Raw genomic sequence first — 16,748 nt, forward strand, 5'->3', positions numbered from 1 at the left:
ACCAGATTTTTACCAGTGTCTCCCACTAAGGTATTATAAGCCTGGCAGGCCACCAGGCTTAAATTTGTTTATTTTAAATATTTTAGAGATAAACATCAGTAACAATGCTAGCAAAGGTGGGTTAAGCTAGGTTTATATTTAATAAAACATCAATAACTTTCAGCAGACAAATCTATAAAACTGATGTATTTTCTTTGCCTAGGTGGACCTAGCCCCGCCTTTGAGACGCAGCTGAAGATTCAGCAGCTCCCCCTCAGCTCCTTCCGACTAGCCAGCAGTAATTAGCAAACAGCTGGTGGAACTGCTGAGCTCATTATGGGAGCTGCTGGTAAAAACGCTGCTAAAGGGTTAATAAAGGAGCCATGTTGTGATGACTTCTTGGAGGCGGAGTTACAGAAAGAGCAGGAGTTTTTTTTTAAAGAGACAGAGGCCCAATTTCAAGACGTTAAATTACAAAGTCAAAATTATATTTTATATTTTTATAACTGGAGGTAATAGCTACTAGATTATGCTCTGAAATGCCACTATATGCCTGAGAAACAGAATACTGCCCCTTAATAAAAAGATGCATTACCTTTTACTTTCACTGTCTAACATTTAGGGCTGCAACTGAAGGTTATTTTAGTAATCGATTATTCCATCCAATAAATTGGTTGGTTTTATTCATTATATAAACCAATCTGACCCTGTGTGGAAAAGCCTGATGACAGTTGCTTATTAATCAGACGTGGCCTTATTTCAAGTCGACCAGGTATGGAGGAAGCAAAGGAGCCCAGACCATCACACCACCAACACCATGCTTCACCACAATATTCTGGTTCTGGAAGGTTCTGGTTTTGGGAAAATGCATAATTAAACTGGAGCTGCCACTTTCCATCAAATAATTACAGAGATTTCATAAATAATTTATGGGATATATAACAGACAATATAACGCTTTCTTGAAAACCAGCACCTCCAAACCTGCAGCACCTCACTTTGTTGAGCTCAGCCTTGCTGGACTTCTGGTTCTGCTCTGCATCCCCAGAACCAGAACCAAACATGGAGAAGCAGCATTCAGCTTCTATGCACCACAAATCTGGAACAAACTTCCAGAAAACAGAAACTAGGGAAACAGATTCCTTCAGATCAAGGATAACACACCTGATTTTGATGATCAATAACCGGAATATTGATCAATATGTTTGATAAAACTGTTACCTTTGCTACCAGTTTCACTGTGCTTTATTTTTATGGTGCAAAGCACTTTGGACTGTCTTGTTTATAGAAATAACCTTTGACCTCTACCTATTTTTGCAGTGTAAGCAGAAGTTTCTTCCTGATAAAGTGAACTTTGTTTAATTGAACGGATCCGTGACTCACCCAGCTTCATGAGCAGCGCCAGCAGGATCCACAGGGAAATCTCAAACGGCATCCGGACATAATCGTAGTTCAACTCGAGGACGGGGAAAGCCTTGTGTTTCGTGGCGTTGTTTCCATGATCCCGGTTTTGGCCGTCACGCTCCCGGTTCAGTTCTGGCCTGGTGTCGTTGCGTCCTGTGGGGACATCTCTGGTCCAGGAAGAACCGCTAAGGATCAGGAGAATCAGGAGGACCGAGCCGAACCGAAACGAAGCGGGACCTGGACCGAGCACGGCCATGTTCGGATGGATCCGGTTCCGATCAGCGGCTGAAAGGAGGCGCGCGCCACGTGGAGACGCAGATGTTGCGCAGAAACTCGGCGGTCATGTTAAAACTGCGCACACCTGCAGAGGAGGACAGGGAGGCGACCGCAGGAAAAAGGTCAGCTGCTCATCATCAGGCACGCGCCTCGGTCACGCGCTCACGCCGCACCTGCGCAGTCTCACCGCACGGGGGCGCAGTTTCCCCAAAGAAACTCCAGCCTGCTCTTCTTTTGTCCGCAACACGGAGCTGAAGCGACACCTGCTGGAGAGGAGTGCTCATGTCTCTCAACATGAAGCCTGTTTAGGTGGTTTTTTGTTTCAATGAGGATTCTTCTGATTAATAAAATGTTTTGATAGAAAAGGGTTAAAATCCGATGGACAAATATTCAAAACTAAAATATTCAAAACTAAATTAAAAAAGCAGAAAAATATATTAATAATTAAGAAAAATAGATAATAGTAAGGAAAATGTTTTTCTGGCTATTTTTGTCATTACATTGCAAACCTCAATTTTCCATTAGCATGAAGTCAAAAAACGCCTTTATTCAAAAAAGAAAAATATATAAATCGATATGATTCTTTAACCATAAAACATTTTTGTTATTTTTGGGGCTCTTCATAATTTTTTAAGCAGAACTAAGGATAAAAATGCTCTTTGGGAGGCAGAAGTTGCTGAGTCTGGAGGAATTATATTAAAAATGAAAGACAAAGCAAACAGTTCAGGAATCTATTTAATATAGGTGTCAAGTGTTTAACAATATGTGGCTGATAAAGTGAGACAACATTGTGCATAAAGTTATTTCTGCAGCGTTTTTGTCATGATCAACAAATGACTAAAGAGGAAGAAAAAGTGACAAACATTTGTGTTAAATATAAATTAATTAATCCTTTTGTCGAACTACAAAAATAACAATTACTTCATGTAAAATCTTCTAATTTTCTAATGAAATTAATACTGAATTAAAGGAAAACCCCTGTTCGCGTCTTTAACTCGCCACCTCATCTCACCTGCAGACAAAACTTCACATTTTCCTTTGGACAAACTTTAATTCTCCTTTTCCAAACACCTGAAACTCCTCAGAATCAAACACGAACCGTCTCCGACATCCCAAGACATTCAGTCACATTTCCAAAGAGCTCCTCAGTGACGTTTCTCACGACTCCCCGCCATCTGCCTGGCGCTGTACAGAGACACTCCCATCCCCAGGGTGGCCATCGTCATGGCGACAGGCTCCATGATGCTGCTGTATGGCTGGACCCGAACCTCGCCAGACATCTGCCTCTGCAGCAGGGACGGACAGGCAGGAGGAAAATATTTTCCATGGGTCGTTTTCATCAAAGCAAAGAAGAAATGTTAATTTGTGAATGTTTTCACACCAGAACGCAACATGAACAGAAACACGTGTTTGTGTTTTTATCAGATTTATCACCCAGCTGACCTGAGATGAGCCCCACAGCTCTACATGAAATATTAATGCACAAACTTTCCATCTCGCCATCTTCAGTCCAACGTGTCCATTAAAGATTCATTCCTTCAGGACTGAAGCTCAGTGAGGGTCAGGCCTCATATCAGCAGATTCAGTTCTGCTTTCTCTGAAAGCTACCAGTAAAGGTGATGCACATTTCCACCGTTATCCAGAACACCAGGGCTGCTTGTCCACATAACTAGTTTTTATGTTGATTGTTGGCTAGAGGGTTGATTGAGTCATCAGGGTTTTGGTCAGTAGTTTGATTAATTTAGTTTGCTAGTCAGATGGTTGATCCATCACTTGGTTGCTAAGTTGATTAACTTGGCTTAGGATTGATTTGGTTTGGTTGGATGTTCGTTTAGGTTGCCAGCTTTGCTTGGGGATAACTTGAGTTGATTGTTGTTAGTTGGTACAGTAGTCAGGTTTATGTCAGTAGTTTGCTTAATCAAGTTGGTCATATGTTTGGTTGGTTATTTAGTTGGTTAATAGGGTTGGTTAAGTGGCTGGCCAATCAGATGGCTGATCAGTTGGTTAGCTTGGCTTAGAGCTGGTTTGGTTTGAGGAGGACGCTCGGTCATTTGGCTGATTTGATTGGTTAATTGGTTGGTGAGTCGGTTTGTTTTTCAGTTGGTTTGTTGAGCTTTTAGCTGAGTGAATTAAAGACTTTAGACTGTATTCAGAGACTATTTAAAGGAACAGTGACATCATGCTTAAATCGCCTCGTCTGTACCGAACTCTCACCTGGAGGAGTCGGAAGTATCCTGGAGTCAGCCTTCCCAATCTGAACATCACTCCTGCCGCTGGAGCCGCTGACGAGATTAAAAAACGAGAACTGAGCGTCAATCAGTCTCACAGCAACCTGAAAGTTTCAGGGAACATCAGGAGAAACTTTGCTTTTTAAGGAGCTCTGAGAGAATCACAACAACTCAGCACCAGATTTTGGTTTTGGATGATTTCTAAAATTACTCTGTACTTTAAAACCAGAAAAATAAACATTATTGAATTAATTGTTGTGATTTTTCTTCAGCCCTTAAATATTTAATGGACAAAACAAACATTATGTTAATAGTTTAATAAAGATTAAAATAAACCAAACCCCATGGACAATCCCATCCTTGGACAAAGGAAACATTTATTAACAATAATAATCAGCATCATAACTAGGCCTGTTGCAATAAATCAATAAATTCCGTGATAAATTAAAACAAGATGCATAATTTCTATTTTTATTTTTCGACCAATAACTGGTTATAATTCTTCTGTCTGGTGTTTTAGTCTCAACTGAACCTTTTTAAGGACAGTTTTGTTTGCAGAGACTTTATAACTCTTTTTATTTTTTTTGTTTCTGTTGTTTTGTTTATTTATTTATTGAAAATGTTTTCCAGTTTCAGTATTAAATGTTCATTACAAATTAAAGTTTGTTGAACTTTGAGATTGTGTTCTTGCATTATTATGCTATTATATTACTGGAAAATGGTAACAAAACAATATTATCATTTATCGCAACAACTTGTGGGATAATTTATCTTTCAGAAAAATGTGTTATCATGACAGGCCTAATCATAACCATCAAGTAACTAAAACATGTTTATAGTTGCTGTTTGTCCCTCAGAGTCATTCTACAGCATCAGCAGTCAGTCCTTCTTTAGGTAAAACAAAATGTTTCTCACAGTTTCCAGGAGTGAGTCGGTCCAGCAGCGATCCGCTTCACGGCCGGCTGAGCTGACCAGGCTCCTGCATGTCCCGGATCTTTTGTCTGAAGCTTCGTAAAACGTCACGGATGATTCGGCCGTCCAGACGGTAATGATGGGAGCAGCGAGAGAAAAGTGGCTCTGTGCAGCTTGCTGCACGCTTGAAGGAACATTTGTGTTGATGCATTGCAGTGACTTATGTAACCTGAAAACACTGAGCATGAAACCCTGGAAAAGTCCCAATTTAGAGCAAAAACTCCTTTAAGCTTTCCTTTAATGAGAAGCTGCTGCTGGACAAGTTCAGATTTTATTTTTGTTTTGGATTATTCTGGGGTTCCATAAGGCCTCTGCTGTCATTACATAAAGATGTTAAAAATTCATAACACAGTTCTTACTGTAGGTTGTTGTTGACAACAGATCTGAAGACAATACTTTAATGTAAAAAAGATTATTATAATCAGAACAAGATGAAAACACACTTGGTTGAGTCTTTTCCTGCAGCTGTGTGTAGTTACCACTGCTGACCAATAAGGAGATGGTTAGAGCTGAATAAACCTTCAGGAATCAGCATAACATCTCAACAATGACAGAAACTCTGGAGGTAAATTCAATCAGCAGTTTGCTCCGTTTGCTGCACATTTCTGCCCTGGATTCACAAGCAGAAAGTATTAAAAACATGCAAACATAAAAGCACCAGAAAAACACACAAAAAGAGCTTCAGTTCCCAACAAGATCAAGACTAGTAGAGCTACAAAATGTTCAGGAAAAGGGTTTTTAAATCAGTATTTTTAAATGCACAATTCAAATTCTTCATTAATTGATTTAATTAACTGTAAAACTGTAATCCAGATGACTTTTCATCCTCCACCTGATTTGATTATAAATGTTTTTGCAAACTTCCAGACAGACATCATTGAAAGAAAAGATTGATTCAACCTTCGTTAGCATAAATTAGGCTTGAAACTCGTGTTTATCACAGAAGTATCTTGGTGAAGCCTGCATGTGTTCGACCAGACTATAAGGAAGAGACTGTGCAGACTGAGTGACATCACGTCTGTATTTTCTGCTCATTGTCTTACAGAAGAAGCCACACACAGAAAATGCAAGAGGTTTATTGCAGAAAATGTTGTTCTCTCAGTTTTGATCCTCAGAGAACTGCAGGAGCATTCAGAGCTGCTGGAGAATAAAAGTCTGACGTTGATCCAGGAGTCTTGGTACCGTCAGTTCTGGGCTCTTCTTCAGTCCGTTTGGCTCAGATTACGGTTCTGGCGAGCGACACTTCGACCCCTGAAGGCCCCGGCTCCCCGGTGGTCTTCATTGCCATGATGTGGGTGATGAAATTCTGAAACACAAGCAGCATTACCGATGGTAAGAAATCAGACCTAATTCACACAGATCCACATGTAAAAGTGACCAAATAAAAGGTTTTTAGGTTCTGCAGAAATGTCCGTTTGATTCGACAGAAGACCGTGAAGTCTTGGGGATGAAACGTTCATTAGTCAACACACAAATCCTTCTGGTTTCCATGGAGATCCCGTCTTAACACGGCTCTATTGCTTTAGCTAAAGTCAACCTAAGAGGTTACTTTCTGCAGCATTCCAGGAATACGGCGATACTTTCCAGTGACATCCCACAAACTTTCATAAAACTTTGTGGTACTACTTCAGGAACCTGGAGATGAGTCACTTTTAATATTGGGGCATTTTGGGGATCTGGTTGTATTGGCAGGTGACGTATGACATGCTGCTTCCCTGAAACTTACCATGAAATTTCCCCGACACTAAAAGTTGCCTTCCTTGAAATTCCAGCAACATTCCCAGACTGAAAAACTTAATTTCCTGGAACTTACCCAGAACTCTGCAGAACTTTTCCAGGAAAACAGCCAGAAGGTTCAAGGAAAGTTCCAGGAAAGTACCTTTTTAGGTCATGGAGTGTAGATTTGTCCTATGCCATCTGGTTGAGTGTTTAGTTTGACAGAAACCAGAGGAAAGCAGAGTGTTGGTGTGAGACCTTTGGAGGTCGATCACCAGGAGCTTCTTTAGGCTTCAGTTTGGATTTCAGGTGTTTCTTCCTCCGAGCTTTTTCCTCCTGCAGTTAAACCACGAGACGAAGGAAACGGTTAACTATCGCTGAGCCTGGCAGTAATTTCAGCTGTTAATTGGAAAAAACCTTCAGGATGTTGTAGTTTGAAGTTCTGGCGACGTAATTCTCCCAGGATTTGGCAGCGAGGTCCTCCTGTGTCCGGTGGGATTTCATCTGAAATAAAAAAAACAAAAACTCATCTGAGTTCATGAAAATGAAGACAGAACAGGAATATTCACCTAAACCTCTCTACACGCTCCAGAAGAAAGCTTTCCAGATTATAACTGATTATTTTCATCCAACTAATGAAATATTTCTCACTTTGCACACTTTAAACTTTTATGACTTAATGGAGCTCAGAACAGCATCGACTACGCAGAAAATCAATAATAAACTCCTTTAAAGGTGCAGTTCAGACATATTTAAACAAAAAGTCAGAATGGTGTTAAAAACCATTGTACCTCAGTTGGGAGGATTCAGGTGCAGAATAATTGTTATGCAGTTAAAACCGTTTGTAACTCTTTAATTAAAAACGTGAAGAAAATCTTTTGCTAAACATAAAAAGTTTGATTGTTTCCTTTTGTGAGTTTGTCTACAGACTCAGCTGAAATTCCTTCATAAGCTTTAGAAAAACACAGAAAGCTTCAGCTGCCTCCATTTTGACGATGCTTTATAACACAGTGAAGGTTTAATGAGCTGAACTTTCTTCAGACGACGCTTTGACAGGAATTTAAATATTGTTTATCATTTCTGTATTGTTTTGTCTTGTGATTTTTTCAGTATTTTTTGATTTGTGTATGGGACGGTGAAAATGTCTGAAAATAAAACAAAGCACAGGAAGCGTGGTGAAGGCCGTTTCTGGCGGATTTGACATGAACTCTCAGCACCTCTGCGTAGATGCGGATTTCCTCCTTGATCTCCTGCTGCTTCTGCTCCTCCAGGATGCGGATCTGCTCCTCCTTGACGCTCTGCGCTTTTCCCATCAACGTCATGGAAATGGAGTGCAGCGCCTTTTCGTCAGAGGTGACCGGCTTCACGTCGTCCAGACTCAGTTCGCTCCTGATCTCGTTCCAAACCTCGCAGACCTGCAGAGAAGCTCAAAACTTTCTCACAGAGGAAACGACTCAACTGGAGACGTTCTGAACATTTTCCTGATTTCGGGTTTCACAGAAACAGTTTCATGATCCTTGACTTTAAGCAGAAAAAAACCTTTTATTTATTACATTTTCTGTAAATTCATCCATATGTGAGTTTAGGACAGGCTTTTTAAGGTGGCTCAAAAAAGCTCAAAGATGACTTCATAAACTGGCAGATTATTTCACTTATGAAAAGGGAAACATATCTTGTCAAAAGTGAAATAACCTGCCAGTTTTTATCAATTTTAAGGATTTTTTTTTACTCAAAACAAGCTCCTATTTGCTGAAAAGTTACTTGCAGGTTAGTCTTGTGTTATTTCAAGTAGTCAGATATCTGCAGTAGAAAGTAGACATAGATACAGTATGAAACCCTTTAATTTGAAAACTGTTGTCACCTTGAAGTCCAGGTATCTCATGACGATGCCCAGAGTCACATGATCTTCCACCGACAGACCAGGAAGATCCTGGAAACCTGGAGCCCAAACATGGAGTCCATCCTGCTCATTAAACCAAATACTAATGCAAACATTAACAAAAAGTAGGAACAAACAAAAATTAACGCTCCACTGTAGAAAATAAAATTGTTCTGCAGTTCAAAAGCTACAAACAAAACTTAAATATTTGCTTCTTAATACAAAAATCAGCAGAAAACAGTTTTTTTCCAGTAGATCTTGTGGGAAAATGAAGAAAGCTCATTGGTTCTTGTTGCTTTTGTGGCTATAGACAGATTTTTTTTCTGGACAGCCCTACTTTCTCTGTTTTGCTCCTGTTTCTCGCTCACCCAGCCTGGACAGCAGCAGGTAAATCTTCCCTCGCAGGTTCTCCATTGTTTCCAGCACGGCTGCAGACGGCGCATTGGCCGAAAACGACAGGTTGCTGATCTTGTCCTGGAAACGGGTCAGAAGTGGCTTCTCCGGATCTTTAGGGCAAAAACAAAACATCCAACCTGACAGATAATCTTTGAGATGAATCTGGTCCTCCCAGTGGATCAGTCTCAGTCTGACCTGCAATTCCTCCGTTTTCGTCCCGCAGGACGCCCAGCTCCTCCTCCTGGTCCCTCCAGAGCTGCAGCAGGACGCTGGGGGCCGAGCGGCCGTCGGCGTCCCTCCAGTCCAGGATCAGCGGCCGGGTGTCGGGGTTGTTGAACAGGTCCAGCAGGATGGAGAGGATGATGCCGTGCATACACCTGGGGCTGGAGCGGAGCAAATCCAGCAGCAGGCCGGCGCCGTCCTTCCATAGAAACTGGTTTTCTGTGATGCAGCAGCCGACGATGCAGGACCTGGAGGGACGAACGGAAACTCTGCCATCGGTTCACCCGGCTCAGCTTTTCTGACAACAGGCTCCAGAATGAGCCTTTCACTGGCAGCAATACACCTAAACACATTCAGCTGCTTTTCAGAACAAGAATGTTGAATTTAATTAACCTAATTACATAACAAACCTGGTGGTGGCAGTGCCATGCTGTGGGAGTGACACACTGCAAAAACACAAAATCTTACCAAGTATTTTTGGTCCAGTTTTTATCACAAATATCTTAGTACACTTGAAATAAGATAAAACTAACAAACACGTAAGTTTTGAGCAAGATGTAAGAGATTGTTCTGAGTCAACAATTCCTGAATATTGACAAAAAAGTTCAGAACTTTTTATTGATGAAAAAGTTCTAGTTCCTCTAGTTCCTCTTGCAGGTTATTTCACTCATAATGAAACAATTTTAAATGTTACTTGGAGAACATCCTCCAAAACTACAGTAACCTCTGCAGCTCAACGTCTGTTTTTCAGACTAGTTTTTAAATAAACAGAAGAATTTCCTTATTTTTTTTCTTGGGAAACATGTTCTTAGTTAACCCCTTCATGGCCAGTGTGGGTAAACCTCCAGAACTGTAACGGTTTCCTGTATTGACGCGGTTTGGTTGGACTGACCACACGCAGTCGATGGTGGAGATCAGCAGCTTGTTGTGTCCCAAACCGTGGTAGAAGTTCTCCGAACCTTTCTTCAGGAAATGTACGACCATTTCCACTCCCTCTGACCCAAACAGCTCCTGGAAGACAGCAAAACATCCACGTTTAAACTTATTAACTCTCTGCTATTCGAGCTAAAGCCATCAGACAGCAGCTGCTTGTGTTGACTGTGAATTACGACGTGTTGGACCTACAGTTATGGAGTTGGCTATTTTTTCAGATTTTATTTTTACAATAGATTTTACCTTTCATTTCCTTTCATTGTTTTTGTTTGTTTAGTTCCAAGGGAATATTCCCTCTTAAAATTAGATATGCATAGTACACAAAATTGGACTTTACATTGAAATGTATACAATTGAACTGCTTATGTTTTATTTATGTTGGATTTTAAGTTTCTTTTAAATAAATGTAATCTACTGGCTTTAATTTCCTTCCTTAGGTTATTCCATAGGTTTACGCCACACCTTGATAATTATAATAACTTTATTTATGAAGCTCTTTTAAGCAAAGTGCTGGACAAGAAGACAAAAAACTGAAGTAAAACAGTTTAAAAACAGATAAAATAGCAGTAATAGGTAGAACAGTAAGGCACCAAATGAAAGGGTTTTAACTCAGCTTTAAAAACCTTCACACCTTGTAATGCACATCTGTCTATCTTGTTTTTTTTTAATTAAATTCCCATCTTTAATTTTATGCTCCTTTTCTTTCCTGTTGATGTTTAGCATAGCACATATATTAGCTTTTCTTCATGTTTTGCTTGTATTAAGAGTGTAATCTTTTGAAGGAAGAGCTTTTTGCCTTTCTGTGCAGGTCGGTCTCACACAGCGCTGACAGGATCAGCTGGATGTTCGACATCATCTCTATGGTTACCGCATCGCCCTCGTCACAAACGTCTTCCAGCTGGATTATAATCCCTGGGAGGGAGACACACCTCACTGCTCTAGCCGTTCACGGCGGCCATTTTGCTGCGGTTGAAGCGGGCGTCACCTAGAAGCTGGTGGATGGCTCCCTGGTCGCTGAGGTCCTGGTTGACGGACTGTTCCCCCAGAGACGTGACGGCGCGCAGGACTCTGATGCAGCGCTGCATCTGCAGCTTCCGCCTGTCTCTGGCATCTGAAGCCAAGAGCAGAACAAAAACGTTCAATCTGAAAGCTGCAGACGGCAAAAATGATCTGCTTCCATTTCCACGGCCAGATTTATAAGGAACAGTTTTAGTGCCCAATACATGACTGAAAAAATATTCCGCTAATGCAAAAATACAAAATGCTACCAAGTGGTTTTGTTTAGTTTCAACATCTTAGCACATTTGAAATAAGACAAAATAACTTAAAAGTAGCTTTTCAGCTAAATGTGGAGCTTGTTTTAAGTAAACAAACCTTTAATATTAATAAAAAATTCTAGTTCCAAAATATTTTTCATGTTATAAATGAAATATAACACTATCAATCATCATTAGCAATATTGACTCTAAAAAAACCTCATATTACTTGCTGAAAAGTTATTTGTAAGTTAGTTTTATTTTATTTCAAGTGCACTAAGAGCTAAATAAAAAAAGATAATATTTTGTGTTTCTGCAGTGTTAATAGTCGTCCTAAACATAACCGGGTAAAAACTGATGATGGAAGGTTTCATGCGTCCCTGCGCTCCATGTTTCCAAAAAACAGATACGAAAACATCATAATTTTCAAACAGGTGAGGATTCATAAAAATCGTGGTCCTGGGCTCCTGCCGTAACGCGCAGCGTACCGCAGCACCAGTCGAGCAGCAGCAGCAGGTGCGTGTTTCCCTGGCAGCCCATGTAGTCTTGCAGCATGACCGGCGCGATGCTGGCCAGCGTCTCCAGCGCCTGCAGCTGCAGTTCCTCCTGCTGGCTCAGGATGGCGCTCTGAGGCAAAGACGGCTGCTTCTTAGGCGGAGCCACGAACCGCAGCAGGCTTACCATGACCAGCTCCTCTCTGAAAAGCTGATGGAAAACAGAAAATTCACTCAATTTCCCAAAGTCAACATGTTAGAGTTAGTATGGCAAGCCATTTTAACATAAACTCTGTTTCCTCTGACCATCTGTAAAAACATTACAGATATCTAAATATTAGTTTTGTCTACACACAACTACATTCTGACTGTCCTGAATGCGGTGAAGCTGATTTTATGCTAAAACAGCCTGCCGTAGTGTGACTGACCTGTGCAGCAGCAACATTTCTGGACAACAAAATCAGCAGATTCAGCAGCAGCTTCTTCATCTTCAGGTCTTCTTTGCTGTGGGTGAGTTTCTGCGCTGAAGAGATCTCCACTTGAAATAAAAAGACATTTTTATTCTTCTCAAAATCACATTTAATGACTTTGTAAGACAAAACTAACTGGGAGGAGAAAGTGTCTCACATTCCGGAAGTGTGATGTAGCCCAGCAGCTGTTTGGCAAATAAGCTCTCCTGCAGATCAGAAAGAGGTTTTCAGCAGGACACTGGTCTACGGAAGAGATTTATTTAAACCGGTCGTACTCACGATGAGCGGACAGTTTGGATTTTCTGCGATGAGAGTCGTGAACACCAGCAGGTAGTTCCTGAGCTGCAGGTCAAAGCCCTGGGATGTGAGCGCCAGGACGGACGAAAACGCTTCCTTCAGAGACCTGGAACGCATGGACCAAGACACGCTACGGCAGGCCGTTTCGAATGGTAATTCAAAATATCTGCTTTTATGTTCTGACTAGTAGATTTTGACGAAATATGGGACGACTTCATGTAAATGCGCTGAAGTGCGATTTAATGCTAAAGTGGCCTGCCGTAGAGACGCTGTTTCACGGTGTGAGAGCATGCGACGCCTACACCACGCAGTCGAGGCTGCAGAGCTGAGCCACGGCGTCCTCCCGGCCGCTGCTGTCCAGCAGGATCCAGAGGATCTCCGAGCAGCAGGACAGGAACCGGCCCGGCGGGTCGGCGCTGTTCATGTGCAGACACACGGTCCCCGCTGCTCCTGCGTCCAGCATCGACCTGCAGTTCAGGTCTGCAGAACGGTCAGAAAAACTGATGAAGAGACGGCCATGGAGAATCACAGTTTCTTGTCCTGAATCAATTCAAAATGCTCAAAAAACTGATTCAGCTTGATTTGTTTGTAATATATTTTGAATAAATCTTTGATATATTTTTTTATTTAAGAAAAATCCAGGCTAAACCTCATTAGCCCGGATTGGCTAATGAGATTAATTTTATGAGGTTACAGAATTTTATGCACCAATGGATTTTTGTTTAAATATAAACTGAAGAAATTTGATACTGGACCTTACAGAATAGTTTAAATATATTGTTTACACTCTTTTCCTTTCATCAGTAGGCCTGTTGCAATAATCGATATATCAATTAATCGCATGGTAAAGTAAAACAAGCTCAATATTTAATTGTTTTTTTAAATTATCTTCCAGTTCCAGTGTTAAATGTTAATTAGAGTTTAAAACTTATTAGTATCTGAGAATGAGTTCTTGCATTATTATGACATTACCCTTTAAAATGGTCTCAAAACAACGTTATTGTTTATCGCAATAACTTCTGGGACAATTTATCGTCCGGAATAATTTATCATGGTGAGTCACATAATTTAAACTGAACCGTTTGAATGAAAACGTTGGTTTCTGAATTAAAACTCGTTTCTGAGCGGATTAGACTCGGAGAGATTTGCGTCTTTTTCTTCCTCCCTGCCTGCAGAGGGCAGTGTTCATCACCAGAGAAGCTGCAGAGGAGCTGCAGGGTTTCCAGCAGCTGCAGCTTGATGAACGACTGGTTCTGCAGCGCGTCAATGGACTCAACCAGCAACTTGGGAAGGTCGCTGCGCTCCACCAGCTGCAGCCGGTAGAAAGGAGAGATGGTCTGGATATCTGAGCAGAACAACACGGGAAATGATAAACATTAGGGCTGAGACAATTAATCAGAATAATCGGGATTCATCGATTATTTAAATGTTAGCTGGAGAGAAATGCTGCCTGAGAAATGCTTGACACCGGCTGGTGAAAAATGTTTGGAGTAAAATGTGAAAACAACCTGAGGTCAAAGTTAATCAGATTCAGCTGTCAGAGCCTTCAGGTTCATTTTGAAGCTCCTTCCTGCAGCTGCATCGAGACGTTGGCTTTACCTTCAGGCTGATCCTTGGACGCCTCCAAGCTGAAAAACGACTGGACCGTTTCCACGACGCCCTCCTGAATGTCAGGGTTCGGGATCTTCATCAGACGACCTGCAGACAGACGCATGAGCTGCTGCTGCTCCTCATCATCACCGCACTTACACTGCCCTAAACTCAACAACTGACCAAGTGTTTCAGTCTGTTTTTAGAGTAAATATCTTATTACACTCAAAATGAGACAAAACTAAATTATACGTAACTTTTCAACAGCATACACGAGCTTATTTTAAGTCAAAAATCTCTTAACATTGGTGAAAAAGTTCTAATTCCATTGGCAGATTATTTTACTCATAACAAAAAAGTAAAATAAAAAATCTGCCAATAGAACTGGTAGCTGTGTTTTTATAAGTATTATGGAGTTATTTACTTAAAATATGCTCACATATTTTGCTAAATAATTACTTTGTTAGTTTTGTCATATTTTAAGAATACTGAAGTATTTGTACTACACCAAAATATTGATATTTTGTGTTTTTCAGTGCATCTATTTGTTATGTGTCAATCCATATTATAAAAACTATATTTTTTTATATTTATAGTTTTAATTCATTTCTAGCCTTTTTAAAATATTTTTATTTTTTTAATCAAACTTGACAAATATGTTTTAAGCTTTTAATTTTTATTCCATTTATTTTACTTTCTGATTGCTTTAATTAAGACATTTAGTTATTTATAAATAAAATATATTTTATCTATAAATACATAAATTATATTTGACTAAATTTTTATGTATTTATATTTAATTTTCAGTAATTTTGATTTATTTTTTATTTTTCCACTGGTATTTTAATCATTTGAACTCAACTCTTTCAGGCTGGAAAGCCTCCTCACCATCACCCTAATCTTTAACTTCCTCCAGGATTCAGGCCACAACTTCAACATTTGAGTTAGTAAAACTAAAAAATTGCTACTACAGTATATTTTAACCGAGTAATGTGTAGCAGTGTGGATCTACAGCATTAATGCTCTTTTCTAGCTTTTTTATTAACTTTAAATGTGGAGAAGCAGCCGGTTTACCTCTCACATAACTAGGAAATGAGTTAAAAACCAGATAAACGTGTAAATCTGTTGAAACAGTGGCGTATGTACCCAAGCAGGAGAGGAAGTTTATGGCGTCCTGAGCGTAGATCAGGTCATCGGACGCTTTGCCCTTCAGGAAAGGAATCCTGAGCAGAAAACAGAGATGCTGCTGATGCAGAAACTGATAAAAATTCACATTTCTGAGTTTCCTACCTGCTGATTTTCAGAATTTCGCACAGAAACGGTGCATATTTGGGACGCTCGATCACTTTCTCACCACAGATGTTGATTATCTTGGCTATATCTGCAAGCTCTCTCAAATGCTGAACATACTTTAAGAAGATTTAACGTGCAGGAAAGAAAAATAAAATGTTAACTTTCCATCACGACACAAGAGGAAAGCATGATAATCCAGGATGGAGGATACAAAGCCGGACTTGTTCCTCTTCAGGAGCTTCCTCAGGACAAACAGGTGCCTCTCCGTCAGGTTCGTCTGCAGGACAAAACAGATGATTAGATGCAGAAGCGCAACTTTGCTGAAAGAAAAGTGAAAAATGTAACTGACCGTCAGAGGATCCTCAAGAAGATTAAGAATCTTCACGAGGTCCAGACATTTTGGAGTGGGCTGTAGAAAAATCAGCAGGGAAAATTTGATCTGAAACATCCCATTGGTTTAAAACTACCAAAGTGTGTTGAGTAATAGGAATTATGTGGTTGATTAAAAAAAATACTAGATAATAATCATCAACCTTTTTAGAGGATACGCTTTATTTTCTTGTTACAAACAAAATAATAGATGTCATCATCAAAATACTAATAAATTTCATATTAAATCAACTGGAAATTTTCGCATTTTATATTTTAAAAATGTGTTCTCAAACACCACAATTGCTGCTATGGTCCTTGTACTGGATCATTTTTAAAATAATTTCTTCAGGGTTTTAGATATTATTTATACAGTTTCTTCCTTTTTTTAACTGTATCTATACCATGAAACGAGTCTTTCTTTGTGACAATGCAAAATGAAGACTCTTTACCTCCTGGACGTTTTTAATCTTAGTGGATGCACTCAGATTTATCCTGGAAATTCCCGTATTCCCCCGGCTCACAGTTTGTCTCAAATCCATCCCGGGACAGAGGAGCAGCTTCCGCTTATTGCTACAAAACAGTCGGTTACCCAAAACTTTGCTGAAAAACTCTTTTCATTCACCTTTAAAACGCCGCGTATGGCGGCTAGGAAACTATTTTCTAATTGAAATAAAACCGTAACGTAAAATTTGGTTGTTTCTGACAGTAAATATCCGGTAAAAATAGTAAAAACATTTCGGTTCTAATCATAGTCCAAGAAGTAGGCGACGCACACTGCTGGTTGCTATGGTTACTTTGTTAAAAAGCGACGGAAAGCTGCCTGAGGGATGGTGCGTTCAATTTAGCTTGAAAGGTCGAAATTCTTGGATTAAACTCAGGTAAAATCATCATAATAAAACATAAGAAAGACGAAATCAAAACTGGAGAGCCAGAATTTTATCCGCTATCTGGATATCGGTGTTCTGTAAAGTT

At 40.1% G+C, this 16,748-nt stretch overlaps 2 protein-coding genes across 3 annotated transcripts in view; both read right to left on the bottom strand.

Annotated features, from left to right (window-relative positions):
* slc9a1b (solute carrier family 9 member A1b) overlaps positions 1-2,053 on the bottom strand; it is a 21,799-nt gene extending 19,746 nt beyond the window's left edge. Inside the window, exon 1 of the mRNA XM_015039732.1 lies at positions 1,362-2,053. Coding sequence (XP_014895218.1) covers positions 1,362-1,638 — 277 coding nt within the window. The 5' untranslated portion in view covers positions 1,639-2,053. The remainder of the gene's footprint in view (positions 1-1,361) is intronic.
* Positions 2,054-2,379: 326 nt separating this feature from the next.
* On the bottom strand, positions 2,380-16,555 carry cfap69 (cilia and flagella associated protein 69). 2 transcript variants are annotated; one of them, XM_015039729.1, is made up of 24 exons: positions 16,226-16,555; positions 15,754-15,813; positions 15,616-15,681; positions 15,402-15,511; positions 15,258-15,334; positions 14,121-14,219; positions 13,714-13,866; positions 12,824-13,001; positions 12,504-12,627; positions 12,382-12,430; positions 12,183-12,292; positions 11,749-11,965; positions 10,990-11,115; positions 10,801-10,916; positions 9,964-10,082; positions 9,045-9,319; positions 8,822-8,959; positions 8,436-8,512; positions 7,792-7,989; positions 6,992-7,078; positions 6,833-6,910; positions 4,802-6,164; positions 3,873-3,940; positions 2,380-2,944 (listed from the first exon to the last, which is right to left on the bottom strand). In XM_015039729.1, the coding sequence occupies exons 1-22, from the start codon at positions 16,313-16,315 to the stop codon at positions 6,075-6,077; spliced, it is 2,637 nt and encodes an 878-aa protein (XP_014895215.1). In that variant the 5' UTR covers positions 16,316-16,555; the 3' UTR covers positions 2,380-2,944; positions 3,873-3,940; positions 4,802-6,074. The 2 variants fall into 2 exon arrangements, with proteins under 2 accessions (XP_014895215.1, XP_014895214.1); XM_015039728.1 differs by having other exon boundaries at positions 10,990-11,121; positions 16,226-16,554.
* Between the last annotated feature and the right edge of the window lie 193 nt (positions 16,556-16,748).

Source organism: Poecilia latipinna, unplaced genomic scaffold, assembly GCF_001443285.1.
Source record: "Poecilia latipinna isolate Pla-1442-1.1 unplaced genomic scaffold, P_latipinna-1.0 Scaffold480, whole genome shotgun sequence".
In the NCBI taxonomy this organism is placed as follows: Eukaryota; Metazoa; Chordata; class Actinopteri; order Cyprinodontiformes; family Poeciliidae; genus Poecilia; species Poecilia latipinna.

Bases quoted from the DNA above. Each gene is read 5' to 3' on its own strand.
- cfap69 (XM_015039728.1), bottom strand. From the start codon at position 16,315: ATGGATTTGAGACAAACTGTGAGCCGGGGGAATACGGGAATTTCCAGG. The intron at 15,335-15,401 runs GTAGGAAACTCA...TTTTCTGCTCAG, and splicing joins GAAATTCTGAAAATCAGCAG to GATTCCTTTCCTGAAGGGCA. The intron at 10,917-10,989 runs GTGACGCCCGCT...TCTCCCTCCCAG, and splicing joins AGCCATCCACCAGCTTCTAG to GGATTATAATCCAGCTGGAA.